The sequence below is a fragment of the Aulonocara sp. 'chitande type north' Nkhata Bay genome, linkage group LG2 (genome assembly GCF_057382095.1).
Source record: "Aulonocara sp. 'chitande type north' Nkhata Bay isolate Kocher_YH1m ecotype deep benthic linkage group LG2, A_spYH_male_GT1.1, whole genome shotgun sequence".
Lineage (NCBI taxonomy): Eukaryota > Metazoa > Chordata > Actinopteri > Cichliformes > Cichlidae > Aulonocara > Aulonocara sp. 'chitande type north' Nkhata Bay.
The window spans coordinates 35,106,668-35,127,961 of record NC_141345.1 but is presented as its reverse complement, the minus strand read 5'-3'; the positions used below and the strand labels follow the sequence as shown (position 1 = coordinate 35,127,961).

Genomic DNA, 21,294 nt, shown 5'->3' with positions numbered 1-21,294 from the left:
AATTTGTTATACTACTCTTTACATTACTTTCATGTTACTCTGTAAAATAGCTAAAAGACACTTCTCATAGTCACCATTCAACAATATAAACCTGGGGCCACAACCCCACACACCAACTCAAATCTCCAATGAAGGCGCACGTCTCTAAGATCCTTCCATTAGCAGAAAACAAAGCTGATCACACAAAGCAAAGATGAAAACCCCACAGTGATTCTACTTTAGAAACATGAACAGGTGGAAAAGGAAGCAGCCTGACTGCATCTGCTTGGTACCTGTTCAAGTTCAGGGTCTGGCTGCTGGGGTCGGCAGCTGTCACTCTGGGTTTTTGGCTAGCTTAGCGTTAGCACGCTGTCTTAGCGGATGCTGGCAAAGAACCAAAGTTGTGTTGGTGGCATATTGTGGTTGTTTCTTTCTTGGATGCAGTTTTCCACTTTGCCATTTATCTCTCCTTTTGTGCAATAAAAATAAATGTCCATATTTATCCTTTAGTACCCGTCGCTATTTTCCTCCTCTGACACGGGAACTGGAATCAGCTGATTGTAGTGCGAGTGCATGAAGCGGGATCGAGACTAACAAATCCAAGGAACTGGACTACTGGGACCCAGTTTCTACAAGAACCGGTTCTCCATTCCCATCCCTACATGCATATGAATTAACACCTAGACTGTAAACACGAGCTTTACCCTACACGCTGACATATAAGACAAATGAGCTCAACTGAAAATGTAGTATGTGTCTGCATACCATTCCTCTGTAAGAGTAAGGAGGTCAAAGGGAAAACCAGATATCTTTATCCAAGTTTACTAGCTGCTCCACTGTTACATCCCCCATCAAATCATCTTCATTTGCGTAGTGAAATTACTACCACATGCAGTCCCTGTGCTATTTTAGTACAAACTAGAGATGGCACGATACCACTTTTTTATGTCCGATACCGATACCGATATCATAAATTTGGATATCTGCCGATACCGATATGAATCCGATATAGTGTTTTTTAATCAACAAAACTGTTTTTTAAAATATCTTGCTGCATTTTGCAAGTCTGCAAGTTCATACTCAAGTTTAAAACAACAACTACACTAAAGCTATTCTGTTATACCTGTATACAAAAAAAATATTTAATAGTTCAGCAATACTGATCAATCTAATAAACTTAGACCTACACCATCCTCCCTATTCTGGTATTTTAAAGAGTACTTAGCGTAAATATTAAGCAACCTAACTAATAGGGTTCCAACTCCCAGCAACAACAAAAATAAATAAATAAAAAATAGGGAACCACCCCTCACGCGCCACCTCATGATGCTTAATCGACGTAATCAACCTTAATTTGATGCAGTGTGAAAAAAAATGCACAGAAATCAATTATTTTTCAAGAAATATTAAATAGATTCAACATCTTTCTTCAACAAAATTGCAGACTGCACAGATGGTACCTTCCCAAAGGAAAAAGTACTATAGCTTACTAGGGTATATATATTAGACTTAATAGTCACTATATACAGTAATTGACTTCTATTCATTTTACATCAAATTAAAACTTTGTGTGTCAGATAATTATTTATTAAAAGCTAGACATTTTAAATGAGAATAAGAAAGAAAAGTATGTCTTTGTGCCCCCTTTTCCCTGTTAATGCCCTATCGGCCCCCCTGGCTAAACTTTGCTAGATCCGCCCCTGCACAGTTACCAGCGTCAGCTACGTAGAAAAAGATCCTCGAGTAGAAAGTAATAATAAATAAATTCTAACAACAGCTTATCAAGCTTAAACGTGCTGCTGTTGTTCAGCCGCTGGTTTCCTCTTTCTGGTGCAAAGTGGGCCAAAAACAAAGACGGACTCGCGACAGAAAAGCCGATCAGCTGATCATTTAAGCAGTTTCACGATTGAAGTAGCAGCCGAGAGCGAGAGGCAGTCGCTCGTTAAGCTTAACGCAGGAATGCTTTACAAACATTCAGAGATGGACTTACACACTTGCTTTACTTCTCTCGGGATAACTTTGTCGGAGATGAAATGCCAGGTTGCTAGCGAAGCTCCAAATGCTATCCAGACCACCGACAGGTCCGGCATGCCACAGCTGCTCTATCACGTGATGCATACTGCTCCGAGTGCTAACGTTCTGAGGTGAGTTACGGCGTGTTGCAAGTTTTGTGAGGTGCTTTCGTGATATTTAATGGATCGGATTACATTTTTTATTTTTCTCCGATATCCGATCCAGTCATTTAGGTCAGTATCGGACCGATACCGATACGTAATATCGGATCGGTCCATCTCTAGTACAAACATATAAAATCTGTTGCTATGTAAAAACTTAAAGAAAGAAAAAAGTCAACAACCACACAACCTCCCACAAACTTCTCATAGTTTCTGGCCCTGCAGCATGTTAGCTAACTGGCAAGCTGCTGAAGTAGGCAGCTTCAAGGGAAAGGTGTTGCTGCTGTGAACTTTAAGACCGCCTGGATGGTGCATTCTGCCCCACTAAGACACACTCTGGCTTATTTTATTCACACGTCTGCAAAGGAAAATACACATAGGCTTAGACACACACACACTTTATGACTTGGCTTTTCCAGCGCTTTCACAGCAAGAGAAGCAAACTTAAACACTTTATGCATTTGAACTGCATGTTTAAGAATTGGTGTCAGAGACTTTATATGAATATAAACACTTGTACAATGGAGTGAAATATTATGAACAAAAAAATTAATTTGGAGATCAAAATCATTCTTCTGTTTTTATTTTTTTAAGTAGTTTTTGTTCAATTTAGGAAAAGTTTAGAAATACAAACAATATAAAGTTGTTCATATGTTCATTCTCTATGTAGGAAATCCTGAAGACTGACGGTTCTCAACATAAGGTAGCAGGAGCACGAAGATGAAACAAAGATTAAACACATACAAGAAATGACAGACCCAGCCATGTGTATGAGTACGTGCACCAGAAATGGTGAACCAAAAACTAAAATATAATTTCCTGCTGAGATTTTATTTAAAGCAGTTTGCTACAATAAGCCAACAGTAACACAACCACTTACTTAGCTACATGCAAACACGCTCAGTGCAACAAATTAGAAAGTATTGTTAACAGAGAAAGGATGAAAGAATTATCAGAAATTCTCCTCATGTAACCAAATCTCCCAAATTATCGCACTATCATCCCCCCTCTCTCCCTCACTCTCTCATGCTTTCCCTATCTCTCTCTCTCTCTCTCTCTTTCGGTTTTCAATATCACAGCAGTGTGTATTTATCTAAATATGTCTTGGGACAAAATCGCACTGCCGTCTGGGCTGCGGGAAACACACACACACACACAAGCCACTAAAAGCAGACCTATTTTAGAAGAGCTCTGGTCAGGTTCCCTCAGTAAAAGCCTTTCCTTCCCTGAATACCAGTGAATACCAGCATGAGCCCAGTGGTGCAGCTCTTTCTTGGGGCCTATGAGCCTCCAGGTGCTGCTTTATCCAAGAACATCCTTTGCTTTTTTGCTTTTGTGCCAATTGCTTCAAAAGGATTTCATCAAAATATAAAGGTAGACTGATATACATGTTAGAAATGCACATGCATTTTACTGGTGAATAGTGCCCTTGGTGCTGTGTACAAGGTCCTACAAGCTTTGTGGTCCAGCTACACACCGCAGTTTGTACATCTGGGTCATGTTTGTTTAATTATTAGGAAGTTCTGTCATGGGTCTGTGGTTCAGTATAAAGTCTGACACACACAGAATGACCAGAGTGCATACTTCTACGTCCAGTGCTTGTACTTCTAAATCAGCAGGAGAGGTGGCGTGAGAGAGATGTATTTATGTGTGCATCTATGTGTTTATATATCTGAGACTTATTTGTTTCTCACCAGCACACAGTGGCGTGAAAACCAAACAAAAGGCCTGGAGCCTAGTGACACCAAAACAATCTTATACTCCCAGAGAGCAAAAGAAACATCAAAGCTGTTTGTTCAGTTTGTGCAGGGCAGTATTTCTAACCCTAACCCTAACAGCAACAGAGCACACAAAAAAAGAAAGAGGAATAAAGTCAATAAGTGAACGAGATAATAACCAAAAAGAGGAGACACATGTAAGTACAGACTGTTTATATTCACCTCTCACCCTTCCAAATCGTTCCAACCAATCACCAGTGAGGCCCAGTCTGTCGTAACCAATCACTGGACACACAAAGTTCATCCACTTCCTGTAACACTAACCTAACATTCCAGCAGGTAAACTATGGCAGTCGCCTCTAAATGGACAATTAGCCAAGATTAAAGGCAGGCTCCTCGTCTTTCTCCATTAACTTAATTAGGAGGAAAAGACATCTCGAATGACCCCCTGATCTTTCCAGCCTTCCCTCCCATTCTCATTCTTCTCTCTCTGCAGCGTCTTTTCCCCTGGCTTAACTCGTATATTGTATTTACAGTAACTGTGGAGAGTTAAGACCACACTTTCACATCTGGGAGAATCACTGAAGCATTTGGAGATAAACTGCTTCACACAAGAGTAACCTAATGGTGCTGAAGAAAATATCTCATTACCATCCAGTCATCAGTGCAGGGATTTAAAGTGGGAACCTTCCATGCCATGATTTGTTGATCATTAGAGTCATCCGGGCGATTTTTCTCTCTTTTAACCTTGCTTCATTGAATTTTACTCTTCCACAGCTCTGGTTTCCCCCCTCTTGTTTAGCTAAACCTTTATAGGTATTTTTGTAATGCAAATTGGTAAACACCCAGTGAACATGTAGGGATGAAGCATTCTGAAGGACAAGTGGATTGGATAAAATTCCTTACCGGCCTCCCTCTGGACATAAACTAAATTTCCTTCTTTCTATTAAGCCTCCAAAAGATCCTTTTAGTCTGAATGTTTGGCTGCTGATATCCTGCTGTAATGCAGTTTATGGGGTGCAGTAAGGAGAATGACGGAGCCCAGCAGCAGTGCTCCGTCAGCAGAGAGCAGAATGAAGCTGCTTAACACTGCAGCTGGGATTTTACTTGGATGTGTAGTGTGTTACTATATTTATCTGTTTTTGTTTAGGTGTATCGTAAACAAATGCAAACAATCTATAACACTGGAATGAAAGATAATCATTACAAGCTTCATGTTGACGCATGCTAACCAACTATAATCTGACAGCTAGATTCTATCCCCAGCTAAACCTTTAGTTTATTTCTTGCTTGATTCATTTTTGTTTTATTGCAGACACAAATTTAATACAATCTTGTCTTTGTAAATTTGCAGTGAACATTCATTTTAAAGCACATCTTTTCTGGTTGCTTATGTGATAAAGTGATGTAATTTATGTACTTTAGCTTTGCCACACTGTGTCCAAAAATACTGTTTAGAAATAGCACAAGCAGAAGAGATTTATAGTCTGCTGACTAACTCTGTAATATCCATTATATGGCAGGAGCTACATTAAAATTTGCAAAGCTTCTACAGTATTTCACAGTCCATAAGTGTTGAAACATGGTCAAAGATCACCTTCAACACTGTGAAATACTCAGCATCTGAAGCTCTAGGGATTTATTCATGAAGAAAACGGGAAATATCTCTTTAGTATAACATTACTCTCATTTTTCATCTTCTGCCTTATGCAAACCAATCAAGCATAACCTGAGCTGCTTAACCCTAGAACACTATCGCTGGGTGATTTACACCCGAGAAAATACATTTATATGATTTCATTCTCCTGCAGCTGTTTGCGTGTCGAGGAGCCTGTGCCATCACCAGGGAAGTCTCAAATGTCCCAGGAATGGGTGGACCAAAGACCAGCTTTCCAGAGTCATTATTTTGTTTTAGGAGTCTTATTTTTCATTTTGTTAGACATGGCACAGTTGAAAGTAAAAGAAGACCACTCTAATTTGTCATGTGTTGTCATATTTTGATATATTTGATTACCTTTCATTGGTTATATTATATCGGGTAAAAATCACCCGGCATTAGTGATCGTGTTACTATTTATAGCGATAGTGTTCTAGGGTTAAATGGCGGGGGGGGGGGGGATCCTGTTGCTTCATGAGTAACATGGGCTGTGAGCCAGAGCTAATTCAAGTCCTTTTTATGCGCTAAACAAGCATGCAGCCACACACACAAACTCCCAGAGGAGAAAGCGAAGATAACAGGATGAGGCTCAGTCTGGGTCAGCATTATTAGACAGGAGACCAACAGCCATCAAGTCACTTAACAAAGCAAACCTCCCTGACTCAGTGCAATGTGCATGAGGCACAAAAGCCCTGTAACCAGTAGCTTTCATTTTTCCATTTGAGATATTGTCAATACGTTATATTTCAAACCAAAAATTCATTACACTCTTCGCAAATGTATTTTACTCAGAGCTCGAGCTTACTATGTGCAACCGTGTGTGTCTGTGTGCATGTGCTGTGAGACCGCAGTCTCTGCAAACTGTGGGGGGAAACGACCACAGACTGCACACACTGAAACCCACAGACTCCAGTCCACGATCCATCTCAACCTTCCCATTTATGTTTTCTCTCCCCCCTACCAAGCACCTAGTGGGACCACAGACTCCGCTTCCTTCATCCATCTACAAGAAACCTTTATCTTCCACCAGCATCCCTTCATCCATCCATCTCCCTCCTTTCTCATGACCTCCGTTATATGTGTTGTCCATTAGTCTTTGTCAGGCACTCAGCAACAGCACTTAAGGCTAAATTAGAAAAGTTTCCATTAAGAGACAACCTCTTTGATTGATTCATAGTCCTGCAGGATTAAAGACTAGACTAAAAACTATTATCCAGTCTGATACCTCTTATCCAAACCCCTGCACCCTCCTCAAGAGTGAAACGTCTAACCCATGGCTATTTTCACTTAATGCTAGTCCAGCTCCTTCCAACTCCTCCCTTTTCCAAACCTCAGACCACAGAGCTTTAATAGGAGGGTTAAGAGGTAATTCCTATCACACTGCCATCATTTAATATCTAACCAAGGCTGACAGAGAGGAAGGTTACGAACCCAAACCAGAAAGCCACCAGCAAACCTCCTTGTCTCCTCCTCCTTACTCTCCTGCTGTTACTCTCTCTGCAAGTCTCCCACCATCTGACTTTCTCTCTATCCCATAATTCTACCTACATTTCTTCCTCTTTTTGCCCTTCCCTCTTATACACACGCTCTCTTCTACATACCTTGGTGCTTACATTACCACCACTTCCTTAGAAAACACAGCGAGGATGGGAGAAAAAGCACTAAAAAAAGAGGAAAAGTGGAAAGAAAAAATGTGCCGGAGGAAACTCCAGACACTGTAATTTAGATTGCGCTGATGGCAAAGTAGGGACATAAAGAACATGAGATTTATAATGTTAAGTTTGGAACACGTTCACCCTTTCCACTCTCCTGAGTTGTCTGAGAGCTCTATAGGGATCCATATTCGACCGGTGATAAATAATAGCTTTCGAGAGCAATTAGGGGTTTTATACAGTTGTAAGCCAGGAGGTGGAGGAAATAAGGCTGTCATTCACAAAGAAGAAGGGAAAAGGGTTGAAAAAAATGCCATGTGAAAATGTGCGTGTGATGGAATATTTGTATTCGTCTCCATTTGCATCTGTCACTGTGTGTGTCCCTGGCGTTTATGAGGACTTTTAACTGTGTGTGATCCTGGAAGCCACAGCTGACGTAGATGACAATTTAGCAGTCTACTCTGCCTCAGCAATATATCACACATCACCACAAAAATATGAAACACAAAATATGTCCGTCCAACAAAATATATCACGGTGAGAAACTAAGGAGGAAAACTGAAACTGACAACATTATAAATCACTTTTATTCTGAAAAAGGTAGTACAGAACAAACGTTCTACTGATAAATAAGCATTGATTTAAGCTGATAGCAGTATATTAATTAATACCTGTGTTAACAGTGGCAGAAGCCTGCAGTGGACAAAAGGCATGATGTACTGTGCACGTAATGTTTATTCCAGTCTTTCAGATCGTAAACAGCAAGTCAATCTCCTTATAAAGCTCAACTTTCAGGAATCCATTTTTGAGTATTAAATAGTTGCTGCCTGTAGGTTGATAGGTTGCTGCAAAAGCTTGTAACATTTCTTTGAGTCACAGCGGTTATGGAAGAAAGGGTTTGAACAGTGGACCAACAAATCAAAATGTCATAAAATGTCCACAGAAACTTTCCTGCAACACAATCCACTTCTCCAGTGCCAGCCCAAAATACTTTCAGCAAAGCTTTGGAAGTATGAGGATGTGAATATATGCACTGGAAAAGTACATTTAATTTATTTTGTGGAAAAAAAAAATCAAATTTTTGACATTTCTTTGGACATGTTGATGTTGTGACACTGGAATGGCTCTGGCTCGCTGCTCAAATCCGCTTTAAGTGTTGCAAACCTAAGCTGACTATAGCTGTCATTCTCCGTGAAGGAGGGAGCTCAAAACCTTTCAATCAACATGTTAGTTCTCGCCAGCGAATTTGTAATTGTGGAGTAACTGGAGTATTCCTTTAATTTCTGCTTTTTGGTCAACCTACACTTCAAAAAGGTGAAAAAACATGGAACAAGAATCTTTTGAACAAGGAACTGTTACAGTAGCTTCCAATGGGTTCTGCCTCATGGAAACATTATAAAAGAGAATGAGAGAAGTGAGAAGATTAACCCTTTAAGACCTACCATAGAACCAAGTCCGCCAGAGCTTATATTATATTTTTACATGCTGTGGAGCCATTTTTGGGAGCATTTCAAGTTGCTATACATCAATACAACCATTATAGCCCAAACTTTAATAATATGTCTGCATTAGGTGCATAGTAATTACATAAATTGCAAAAAAGTGCAATAAACTACAAAAAAATTGAAAATCGTTTTTGTTTTTTTAACATATATTTCTAGTTAGAGAAATTTAAGAGGCTCATCCCTCAAAACTGTAAATACAAAAAAGTTGCACAAACTAGTTTCCCACCACAGGAAATTTATTTTGAGTGTCTTCATAGTTTTATTTTTGAAATACACCAATTTTTATACACTGCAGGAAAAACGAAAATAAATATTATAGTGCAAATTTGCAAAATAACAGCATATGCATCAAAATAAACTATTTCCAGCAGTGCAATATGAGTCCTAAGCATCCCAGAAACGACACAGAAAGTCATAAACTCAAACATAACTTTTTAAAACACCAGTATAGGCTCATAAGGCCCCGATCGTAAAAAAACTACATTTCCGCAAAATGACGTCACTTCCGGTTTCGGGCAGGTCATGCGGTCATGTGATAGTTCGCGCTGATGGACGTAGGAAGTGTTACAAACAGCTGATCGGATCGGCGAAGCATGTTTCTGGAATATCATGTTTTTGTTGCTGCAAGTGATTTTTATGCAGTTTTTGCAAAGCTATATGTGGAAGGAAACTGTGACCTAGGACAAGCTGATGGCATAAGATGTAAGTACAACTCCTCCGGTTTCATATGCAAAAAAAATTATTGCGCTAGCTTACGTGGTTGCAGAGCTACCGGGATTTAAAAATAGTTACGCAAAATGGAGCGTGCCCGCTCCGACCGGCTCTAAAGGGTTAATGTCCTAGCGCTGGTATTTGTTATCCTAACACCTCTCACCATAGGCATGCACACACATGCTGAACACACATAAACTTGATATGTTGAAACGCAGCATCGATATGACACATGTAACACAAATAAATATCCAGTAGGGTGTACAAACTTATAGACGCACCCAATAATACTTATACACACAATTAAATTCAGGCATGCACCCACACACACACACACACACACTCTAACTCCAAGTTCTCTTGAAAGAAGCCCAATGTAAACAGCTATAAAGTTTAGAAGGTGTTTCAACCTTCAACCTAAGCTGACTATCCTCTCTGAGGATAAAACAAATAGAGAACCTGACAACCTGAGTGGAAAGAAAGAGCACAGATGGGGAGGCAGCATGGATGCACCAATGGGACTAAAACAAAGAGAGAGAGTATGTCTGGGAATGTGAGATGAAAACGAGAGAGGAGGAGGACAAGTGGGAGGCTTTGCTGCATCAGTATGACCTGCTCTTACACTCTTACACTCTGGGAAAACCCAATATTCCTGAATAAAAATTCCACACGAGTCCAAGCAAAACATTCACTGCAGGCACACTTTCACCTCTTAAAATCAAGCATACTCACACAAACGCACACATCTGACACTCACTGCCTTTTTCAACTCTCGACAGGAGCACAGAGCGGCACTGTGTCACCTGGCGCGAGACCTGAACCCTCAACCAGGATAAAACCTCTGACACCATGGTCGTGTTTTCAAACGGATCACGTAACACATCAAAAGCGGCACAAAAGGGGAAACGGAATGACGGAGGAGAGTCAGAGAGAGATCATGAATGGAGAGAAGATGAAAAAAAAAGAAAATCAAAGTGTACTCACAGTCGTCCTAGTTTGGGATTGGACTGGAAGAGAAGCTCTGGAAGAAACTGGAGCTTGTTTCTGTTCAGACGACTGCAGGGAGAAATAGAAGAAGGAAAATGAAGGAAAACATGTCGTTGGGAAGAGAAAAAGGGCAAAAACATCTTCTAATAAATCAGTCGCATCCGCGCTTTTGTGTTGACTGAACAATCACCACACAGCTGACTGAATGACCTTAAAAGGTCAGCAAGTTTAAACTCATGGAAAAGCCTCTGACTTCCTGTGATCATGGCCTAGAGGTTATCACACTATGGTTTGTGTATACAGGACATCAGTTTCTACACTCCTTAAAGTGCATTAGCAATATATCCTCACTGCATATGCTTTAACCTGATAGTGTGAGATGGACCAATTTTGGGCTACAAGCATGTTTTAACATAAAGTTACAAACTTACAGAGGATTTATACCGCTGTGTTAAATCTATGCTAGGTGGGTACGTCAGAACTGCAAACTGCTCTGAAATCCTACAAACCTTTGTGTCCTGCACTATTGTGACTGGCCTGTTCAGTACCGTCAATTACTCCGGTGCATTTCTGGCTACTTTTTAGCTGCAGTTTTTGAATTTATCAGTAAGAGAAATAACAGTCATTTTCTCAATATAAGGACTCACAGATGTTATAATATTTCTGGAGTGGGATTGCCAAAACTCATCCATCGGAATGGATGCGAGGGAATGCAAAGAAAATGAGACAAATATGTTTGCCTCTGAAAAAAACAAAAACATGACCGCAACAAAGAGTGGGGAGGCAAGAGGGGAAAGAAATCCTAGCATTTTATTCATTTTTATCGTGTCTGGCACCTCATATTAAACACCGGGATGCAACCACAAGGTAATTAAAACGCTATACATATTTGTTTAAAATATAATAAATGTGACCAAAGACTTGAACATGTGCATTTACACAGAAACATTTACCTCCACAGAGAGTTATGACCCCGGGAAAAGTAATAACAAGTAATAAAAACAAGTTAAAGGCACCCACATAATTATGACAATCTATAAGTGTTGCTCTCGCATACAGAATGTTTTTACATTCCAATTTTAACCACATCGTTGCTCATATGTTTGATTATTGCCACCTGTGGATGGTTTTATATTCTCGGCAATCTTTTGCAAAACTCTCTGATGCGTCTTCTCAACTATTGTGGGATGAAAATCACACTTTATATGCAAAATAGCATTCCTTATCTTAGTATTTTCATTGGAAAATTAGATAAACACATGACTTTAAATTACAAAGGCCAAAAAGAAAAGAGTGGAAAAATTCAGGTTGATGAACAGAAAGACAGCAGCAGAACGAGGCGTTTTAGGATAAAAGATGTTTCCTTGTGTATGCATGTGTGCAACGAAAGGTGGGGTTGGCTAAAGTAGAGATAACGAAGACAGTGAAAGCTGAGGGAGTGAAAGTGTTATCAGGCTACCAAAGCATTACACTGAGAAACGAGGCGTGGAAGGGAAAGGGGAAAGAAAAGAAGGGTGGAGGGTCGCAGGGTCACAAAGTAGGATCTGTGCTGGAGAAGACACAGACACCAACCTTTTAACCCTGTGATAATGATAATAAGATAGTGGCTTTCACTCCTGTGTACACCAATGGAAAGAATAATTGAGATGCACACCACCTGAAATAAATAAGGGAGAAAATACCTGCTAGTATGTGAGTACAGCACAGCTACTATTACAGCTACGAGTCATTAAAGGACATTTGCTCAGAGCACAGATATAGTTTCAAGAGAATAATTCTTTGTGTATTTTTAAGCATTAATGATGAGGTTTTCTTCCTACTTAACACCAAACCACATGTCTGTGGCATTCATATTTTAGCAAATTATTCCTATTACTCAGAATCACAGAAAAAATGAAAGAGTTTGGAGACTAAACCTTACTAATCATAATGAGCAGGGCTTTATTCTCAAATAAAGAACAAAAGAAATAATTTGAAAAGACACCTCTTAACAAATGCCGTTTATTTTGCAAAATATCCTTCATTTATAACTGAGTAAAGCACAAATGGCTATGAATTCTGGCATTTCAGACTTTCTGAATGCTCTGACCCAAGGGGATGACAAAATAAGCCCCATGTTTTTCACATTGTGACTCCATAAATCACATGGACTCAGCGTCAGGGCCTCTCACCCCTGACCTTTCACCCTGGCAGACACAACATCAGAGACCCTGTCAAGAAAGCATTTTAAAAACCATTTTACTATCAGTAAAGTAAAAAATGCAGGCCCTTGTTATTACCGTTAATCTACTGCAGCAGTTTTTCCCCTCTTTAGAAAGATTCATTTTGGAGAACAAATGTCATCCTCAAACAAGCATAGATATTTAATTTCTGATTTATTAAATGGGCTAAAATGGCATAAGAACATTTGTTGAAATGTCTCGAATAACTGAAATGCTGTCTATGTGAGTTCTGGCAAACAACTGTTAAGACTCCCAACATCCTCCCTCCCCCTCTTCTGTAACCTCTCACCCTTCCTGACACACTGCATTAAAGAGCCTTTTAACATTAAAGTGGGCAGTGACCTTCTGCTTTCACATCATATGTGTGATCTCCATTTAGAGGGAAGATATACACGTCTCTGTCGCTCAGCATATCTGGATTTTAGGAGAGCTCTGCTGACAGCTGCAGTGATCTAATGGTTTTATCTCTCTTCTCCACTCTGCAGCATGTATACTGAAAAATACCATCCATGTGTGAAGTAAATTCCTTCCCATTCTTACTCTCATGAATGATTTTACAACAGACACACATTTGTTAATCAAAATAAATAATGTTGTGGCATTCTTTTTCAGACTGCAAAAGCAATTTGAAAGAAGATAATGACAAATTTACAGTGTTCAGATAAAATTGCATCAATGGTGAAATAAATTGAATGAAGAAATATTCAGCTTATGAATTCAACATTCATTACAAAGCCCGTTCTTGGGTTTAGAAATGCTGTACACAATATTTTTTTATGAGGATGCCACTCCTAAAAAACCTCTAACACTCACATTGTGTCATTCGGTCTTTGTCTCACATAAAGGAATCCTCTTTCTGGAACCTGTCTTCCCATCATCACTCTAACCAGGACTCATAAACATGCAGGTGTGTATGTGTGGGAAGTGTTGTGTTGTACACTAACACCCTGATTCTGTTTCCTAAAGCCTTGGTGTGAGTTGACAGATACACACATTCCTAGGTAGTGTGTGAAGTGGACTTGGATATCAATCAGTTGAAATCTCTGTCAGTGAATATGCTGCACAGAACAGAAAGTAAGGAGCAGAAAATCAAAGGTGTGTACAATTTTGTCAAAGTGGAAAAACAGCAAAAAAGTTTTGTGACAGATCACATTATTATTATGGAGCTCTTTGCATGCATAAAAGACCTATTTCACCTCACAGTATGGTACCTCTTTTCACATATGCACTATAGGAAGCTGTGTATAATGGCATACTTACAGTCTCTCAAGCAGTCTTAGGTCTTGAAAGGCTCCTCTCTCGATAACAGTGATTTGGTTGTCCTCAAGATGACTGTGGTGACAGGCAATGAAACAGAAAGAAAATATGTTGTAGTTATTTTTGTAACTTTAAAAATGCAAAAGCAAGACACGCAAATATACTCTGTGACTCTTTGTGATCACGACAAGGCAGGAAAAGTCCCAAGTGCCGATCTTTACGTCAGTAACTTTACACAGTTTCATTCGGTCTGTCTTCAAAATGATTCAATTTAAATATCAAATTGTGAGGCACTCGTGGAATTGGGAATGTCCATCTCCAGCCAGAAACAGCAGATAAATGTGTTTTTCTGGCCAGTGCAAACAACTCGAGAGACACTTGCACTTTTAAAAAAGCGGTTACATAAACAAGCAATCAGTGCACTGAACACATGAATCTGGCACGAAACAAACATTTTGTGACACAAAGTATTTCACAAATGTTACAACCTACCACTCCAAAAGAAACAATTAACAAACCATCTCTTTCTCATTCTTCCGTTGATATCTTCTCCATTTCGCTTCAGTCATTTCTGCGGTGCTCTCAGTGTAACCCATATCTCCCCTTCATTGCTTTCTCAGTGTTGTCATGTTTTGGGGGCAAACTAAGGTTTTCCAGATGGGATAGAGAAATGGAGAGAAAACATCTCAACTGATATGTGTGTTTATATTTTCTGTCTGAGGATGTTAGGAGTGACATGTCCTGAGAGGAAGACAGGGAGGAAGAAGCTGAAGGGGGGAAAAAAGTGGATGATGTGAGGAAGAAAAGAAAACATTGAAAAGCAAAGGTGGAGAAAAGTGAAAGGAAGATACAAGCCAGATATAAACAGCAAGATGCAGAATGACAAGCTGGATCAAGTGAGAGACAAGTCATCTCAAAAAGAGTCCTGTCTGGCCTAACATGTGGACTTTGAATTGTTTTGGCACGCCTCTTCTTTAAATATTCTTTCAAACAAAACGTTTACATATCCAGGCATTAATCCATGGCCTGTCATACTGACTCTACACAGAGACACACAGATATGTTGGACTTGGATGAAAGATAACAAGCTCAGACAAACGCGCTCGCACATTCATATATATAAAGTATGTAAACATATAAATAAAAAAGTCAGAGCATCTTGAAACACTTTCAAAGAACTGGCGCACCGAGTGATGGTAATTGGCTTATTCTCACAATATTGTTCATTTTGTATAACGAAACATTTTCCAGGAAAAATAACTCTTGATTACAGGGAGCATTTTTTGCTTTATAAAAATGTTTTTCAAAAAAATCATCAGTAATATTTGCTGTTAACTGAAATAAATAAAAAATAGCTCCAGCTTTTGAGCATTCTGAATCAGTTTCTAAACAGAAACACCCCAAACACATACGATAAGGTATGTGTGGAATCGTTTAACGCAGGTAGGGAGTTATGCACTGGTAGCAAGAATTCCCAAACACACACATAAGCATGTGCACATTTCTGACTCCGGCATCAATCATAATTTACAATTAAGCCAAGATTAATCCAGCATGTTCATTCCAGCATAGCAGGGTTTTTTTTTTCTTTTTGTTCCTGTCCTTATAGAAAAGCATTTCCTGTGTACTCCAGGGAAAGCTAAATCAAGGCATAACTCTGAATAACTATCAAAGTTTTTATTTGTCCAAATGAGAGATCAACCGCACGCTGATTTATTGAATGAAGTTTAGAAAGGCTGTGGATGTTAAGCCAAACACATGGTGCGGGGAGTCAATGCTGGCATATCGCTCAGATGAGGTATTGTTTTTATATTGGTCTGTATCAAGCATTAGTCATCCACAGAGACATTGGAGAAAGATGGGGGGGAAAGAGAGCAAACAAGAATTGAATTCATGTGTGTGGGGACTGGAGTGTCTAATAACTCTAACTTCAGTCAACGGTTATAAAAAGAACAATGATGTCACGCTACCTTACAGCAAACTGCGAGAACTCGGCCTCTGAAGGAAATAAGCAAATACTTCAGGGGATATTAACTTCACTTATTATTTACACACACAATGGGTGAAACCGCACTGAATTTCCCCGGCCAAGCGTTCAATATCAAGTACAAGTTTTCACCTACATCTAAATTTGTTTGGAATTACTCAATTTCGCCACAATCTGGAAGAAATCTTGCAAAGTGAGGTTGCCAAAGATATTAGGCTAAGTGTTGTTCACGTAGCGTGCATGCAGAGGCAAGCTGTGTTGTGCAAATTTAAAGAATATCCAAACCCCTGAATCAAATTCGATGTTTTCGCCTGAACAGAAAACAGCTCGCCGTGTGATCGATTGATTTGGAAGGTTTGAAGCGTCACAAATCAGTCTAATTACGAGATTTTCATTTTACGCACCCCGTGGTCTTTGGTGGTGCAAATGCAAAACCAGATCGCTTAGCTGTTTGGATGTTTTTAAACAGAAGTGAGATTACATGAGGGCAGACAAGTCATTCTGCAGGACAAATTATCAGTAATTACAGCTCAGATGTAAGCAGGGGTATTTAGGAGTTATACTGTTTTTTTCTGTAACCTAGCCTGGGAAAAATGTTAGCGGCTTTAAACAAGTTCTCCCATAGGAGGCACATATGGCTGAAATGACTGGACTCTCAGAACTAGGCACTTATGTTTGTCTATGAGAGAGAATGAATGAGATAGAGTTCTGGTATATAACAGCGTTACCTATTAAAGCAAAGATAAGACAATTTTTGGTGACCATGTGTGCTGTAGGATCCAAAATACTAGAATATGTATGTCTCTGAAAGTGCGCTTTCTCCCGACCATCTCCTCTTTCCCACGCCGTCTCCTCCCAATTTCTTTCAGAGATTTAGAGAAGAGAAATGTCACAGCAGTTTATCACAAACCACATGAAACGACTTGCTGGCTTGCCACACTCAGCTCACACACATATACACTGCCTTTTTCTGTGGGTCCTTCTCACAGTGTTTCATGCATGCAGAATGCAAACACTTACATTTTTAATTTTTCTGTTTTTTACCTAAAAAACTCAAGCACAGATGAATCCTGACCCAGTGACTGACATACGTTCCAAACTCCACTTTGGTCCTATATTTAGGAATATGAATAAACAGATGCCAATACAAGCGCAAACACTCACATGTAGCAACTCGTTTCCATTCCTTAGCGGATTTGTACTGGGAGTGTATTTTTATCTGCTGGTTTGGTTAAAACAGAGTGTGGAGGGAAGCTGCATGCAGCCAGCGGTGATTATAGTTATTAAAGTTCTCACATACACACTGATTTTAGTCGCTTATGGAAAAGGAGTGAGGGAGCCCTTGAACTTAATTAGGACAGCTGAGAGAACGTGAGCAGTCAATCTCAACTAAGTGTAGTTATTCAGATATGATAAGCCAGAAAGGTAAAAAATACAATATATACACTTTATACTTTAAAGATTTTCATACGTTTCCCAACAAGGACCTGCTCAGTGTTTGGTAATTGTAATGGTGGCCAGAGTGATTTAGCTCCCTTTTTCCTGCCCCAGAAACAAGATCATTTCTGAACAGATAAAATATCAGAACGGTTGAAATCTCCAGTGATGCACATGAAATTGGTTCAGGCTGCACACCCCTAATGCTCTACAGGCAATCTTGTTTTTAGTCAGTGTGTACATAACAAAAAACTTCTGTTACATATGAGTGAGTATTGTTTTAAGACCAGCAGTATTTCTGAAGCACTTTTTGTGCTTCAGTTTAATAGATATGATTCAAATTCGCCTGTTTGCACATCTCTAAGCAATCATGCTACTGCTTTGAAATTTCAGCTTTGGTTTTCCCAGAATTGCAAAAGTCAGCGTTCCCCAGCATTATTCAGAAAGACTTGAGAGTCTAATTTGAAATCTCTCTTTTTTTCATAGGAACAGTGACTAACTCTTTCAGTATGAGTTGCTTTACTTAGTTTCCCATCGTCGTATCCGTACCAGGTCAACATCTCGCTGTTGTGCTGCTTGTATAGTAAATGGAAGTCGTGCTGCTTGTTGCTGGCATGTCAGCTCACCATTACTCTATTATTTAACCTTGTAAATATCCAGTAATTGCAAAATCCAACTCCTTGGATAGTACACTTGCATGCTCTCTTGTTCTAAATGCCCTCATTAGGATGGGAAACTTTATTTTATAGAGACTTGTTTCCCCCTATAGCCATATACGGGCCCATTAGGTAAATATACCATTTGCTTAATTGCTACAGCATGGAACTTTTTTGTTAATGGGATTCCTTGTAAAGAAACAAATACAAGTCACAATTAGGTATTAAAGAGAGGACAGATTAAAAGACCTGATGGTACTGTATCTGGTAGATTCAACTTAATATTAGCCAACTTAGTACCTAAGAAGGAAAAAGTAAAGTGACTTAATGATGGCAACTATCTGGAAGTGCTGGTTCCTCGCATGCAGCACATATGAGGAGATAGTCAGCTTCAGAGGATTCTGCTAGAAAAATTTAGGTTAGTTTAAGCAAGCAGCTGCCTGGGTAGAGTATACAGAAGTCAGGATGCATAATTCCCAATGGCCCGCTCTAAGTTCACTAGACAATTACCTGCTCTGTTCTCGCATGGGTGCAATCAGACATTATACAGACTGTGTTCAAAGGCACTGTTTAATGTGTAATCAGACATTTGTATTCTCACATACAGCTCAAAGAAGCAACATCAAGAAGATTTCAGCAGATAACTGCAATCTGAATTATACATTTTCATACATCCTGACTGATTTAAAATAAGTTAAAGTCCTCAAATAAACTGGAGGGAATGTGAGCAAAGCCTAATGTTTTACTGACTAAAAATTTGATTGAAAAAAGGAAAGAAACTTACAGAATCCTGAGGTTCTTGAGGCCAGAAAAGTCCACTTTAGTGATTCTGGTGATGTTGTTTTTATTCAAATCCCTAGAAAGAGAAAAACAGGATAAAAATTACTTATTCAGTCAAAATTACATTCAGTTGTGAGTATAATGTAACTTTAACACAACTGTGAAAGCAAACAAGCGCCCACCAAGTGGCAGAAGGACAGGGCATGAGAATGCTCCACAGCATATAGGCCCACACACATGCATACAAGTACAAACACAAGCAAACCAAGCACCGAGAAACTTCTGTTCTGATGCACAATTATTTACTGGAAAACAAATTTTTCAATAAAAATTTTTTTTTCTCTTTCCAATGTCACAGTTTAAAAGCTTATCATGTTTCCTGACTGTCATTCAATTAGTTTTAACTACGGGCGCAAAATGTATACATACTGCAATATGAACTGACTGCCTGAGTGTGTGTGTGTGTGTGTGTGTGTGTGTGTGTGTGTGTGTGTGTGTGTGTGTGTGTGTGTGTGTATAGACTGGTTCCCTTTATATGGGTTTGATGTTTATTGAAACGCTGTCGCACTGCAGGAATTAGGGCAAGGAAAAAAAACATACGCACACACAGAAAGAAAGGGCACACACAAACAGCACACACACAATGTTCTCTCTTATTTCACACACAGAGCTCCTCCAAAGCTTTCACTCGCTCTCAGAACCATAGACACACACACACACACAAACAGAACTAGGTTTTGCCAACGCAGGCAGCGTGTGTGTTTTTCATAATACACCTAAACATTTATAAATCTGATTTAAGACGATATTAGGTTTCAAAAGGCTTCCTCAAGCTGACATAGCAAGGGCCACTAATAAGAGCCATTCCCCAGCTTGTGACAGGGAGGGTTGCTATAGGCCAGACCAGTCCTCCAAAGCGCAAAATGGGGTCCTTGGTCCAACAGGGTGTTCTTGAAAGGGCTCCAGAGTAATGAATAACTACAATATCTCATATGTAGCAGTGGGATGTCACAAAAATGACTGATCCAACCCGGCACGTCAGATGAAGTATAGGAAAGCTGGCTTAAATCATAAGCAACAAGAAATGAGATCCCTGTCACGTACTTGTGTTTACATTCAAAAATATGAAACACTGAAAAGGGTTTGAATGTGAATATTTTATCCAAACAATAGATCAGATGGCAATATCGCACATGATCCCACAATGTTTTCACACAACAACTTCAAATATTTTCCACAGATATTCTTTCTCATAAGTGGCACACAGCAGGAAAATGTCCATTCATACTACTAGAAAAGGGGTTTGTGTGGTTTGGGCAGGGGAGCGTTTCTAATGAAAAGTTAAAAACTCTGCAGAGAATAGTAGAAACTCTCAACTCAGTGGATTTGATTTACAGTGTTTCAGTTCATTCTCACCCCTGCCCTCCGCCTCTTTTCCAGACACGCCTTTTTTCCCCACAATAATGTGTTAATAAAACACGTCAACACTTAATGGCATAAAATGAAAGTAGATGTTTAGGTGATGAATGCTTAAGAACATTTAGCACAGAAACAACCAAACTGTTTCACTCAGGTGTTGGTGAAGACCAAAATGTTACTGCGGCAATGCTGTTCATGACTACTGGAACAAAACGACCACCACATGATCAGGAAAACAAGTAATAAACAATAGTTTTGTGGGACGATATAACACTGCATGTTTAAAATAGATTTTAAATCTATCATCGTCTGTCAGATGCCCAGGGGTTTGGAAGCAACCGCTATTTTATTCACAACGTCTCTGGTTTGAGTGCAGCCCACATTTCTAGCTGAAGTTAACTTTTGCTTTCCGACAATAAACTGACATGTTGAGAAATGAGCTTGACATAAACATCCTCTGCTTAGGTATAATACTTTTGCATTAATGTATAGCTCACTAAAGCAATGAACTGAGAAAGACAAAGAAAGCAGAATGAAGTTTCACGTTGATGCCGAGTCTCATCCATCTTAATGTTTCATGTGAGACATTCGAGACACCAGATAACATTTTGACAGTGAGCTGCTTCACTATCCAGACTATAAGCTGCTGGTTCTTGTCACAAGCTTTCCAAGTGTTTGGCTTTGCCAGTTCCTTGAAATGCAAGGCACTGACAATTACTTGATAAGCCTTCTTGGGGTTTGATTTATTAATTTGAACATGAGGAAAGAGTTGATTTGCTTCAGAAATAAACTGTTTTTCTTGTTCATGTTTGTTACTCTACCACACTTATAGTCTAGCTGTACAGAAGGTGAGAGGTTTTCACCCTACCCCTGCGAAGATATTGACTGCGCATCATTGGAAGCGGATGACATAAGTATCTGACAAATGTTTACAGGTTGACAAGTGGGCTGGAATAGAGAAGAGGGTAACAGTGAGGTTCACTGGGAATGGGAGGCTGGCTGATGGACCAACAACAGCACAAGTAAGAGTAGCCTACAGACTGGGTGTACCACATGCTTTTTACACTGCCTCCAGATGGGCATCCCCTGAGTGGAAAGGACAGCGAATGCACTACCACTGCTTGACCATAAATCTGGCTGTACCCTCTGCTAT

General features: G+C 39.5%; 1 protein-coding gene across 1 annotated transcript in view; it reads right to left on the bottom strand.

The window, feature by feature from the left end:
• The window catches only part of slit3 (slit homolog 3 (Drosophila)), a 240,093-nt gene that overhangs the window by 205,063 nt on the left and 13,736 nt on the right, over positions 1 to 21,294 (bottom strand). The window contains exons 2-4 of the mRNA XM_086260441.1: positions 18,727 to 18,798; positions 13,866 to 13,937; positions 10,381 to 10,452 (exon numbers count right to left, since the gene is read on the bottom strand). Of these exons, the coding sequence (XP_086116567.1) occupies positions 10,381 to 10,452; positions 13,866 to 13,937; positions 18,727 to 18,798 (216 nt within the window). The remainder of the gene's footprint in view (positions 1 to 10,380; positions 10,453 to 13,865; positions 13,938 to 18,726; positions 18,799 to 21,294) is intronic.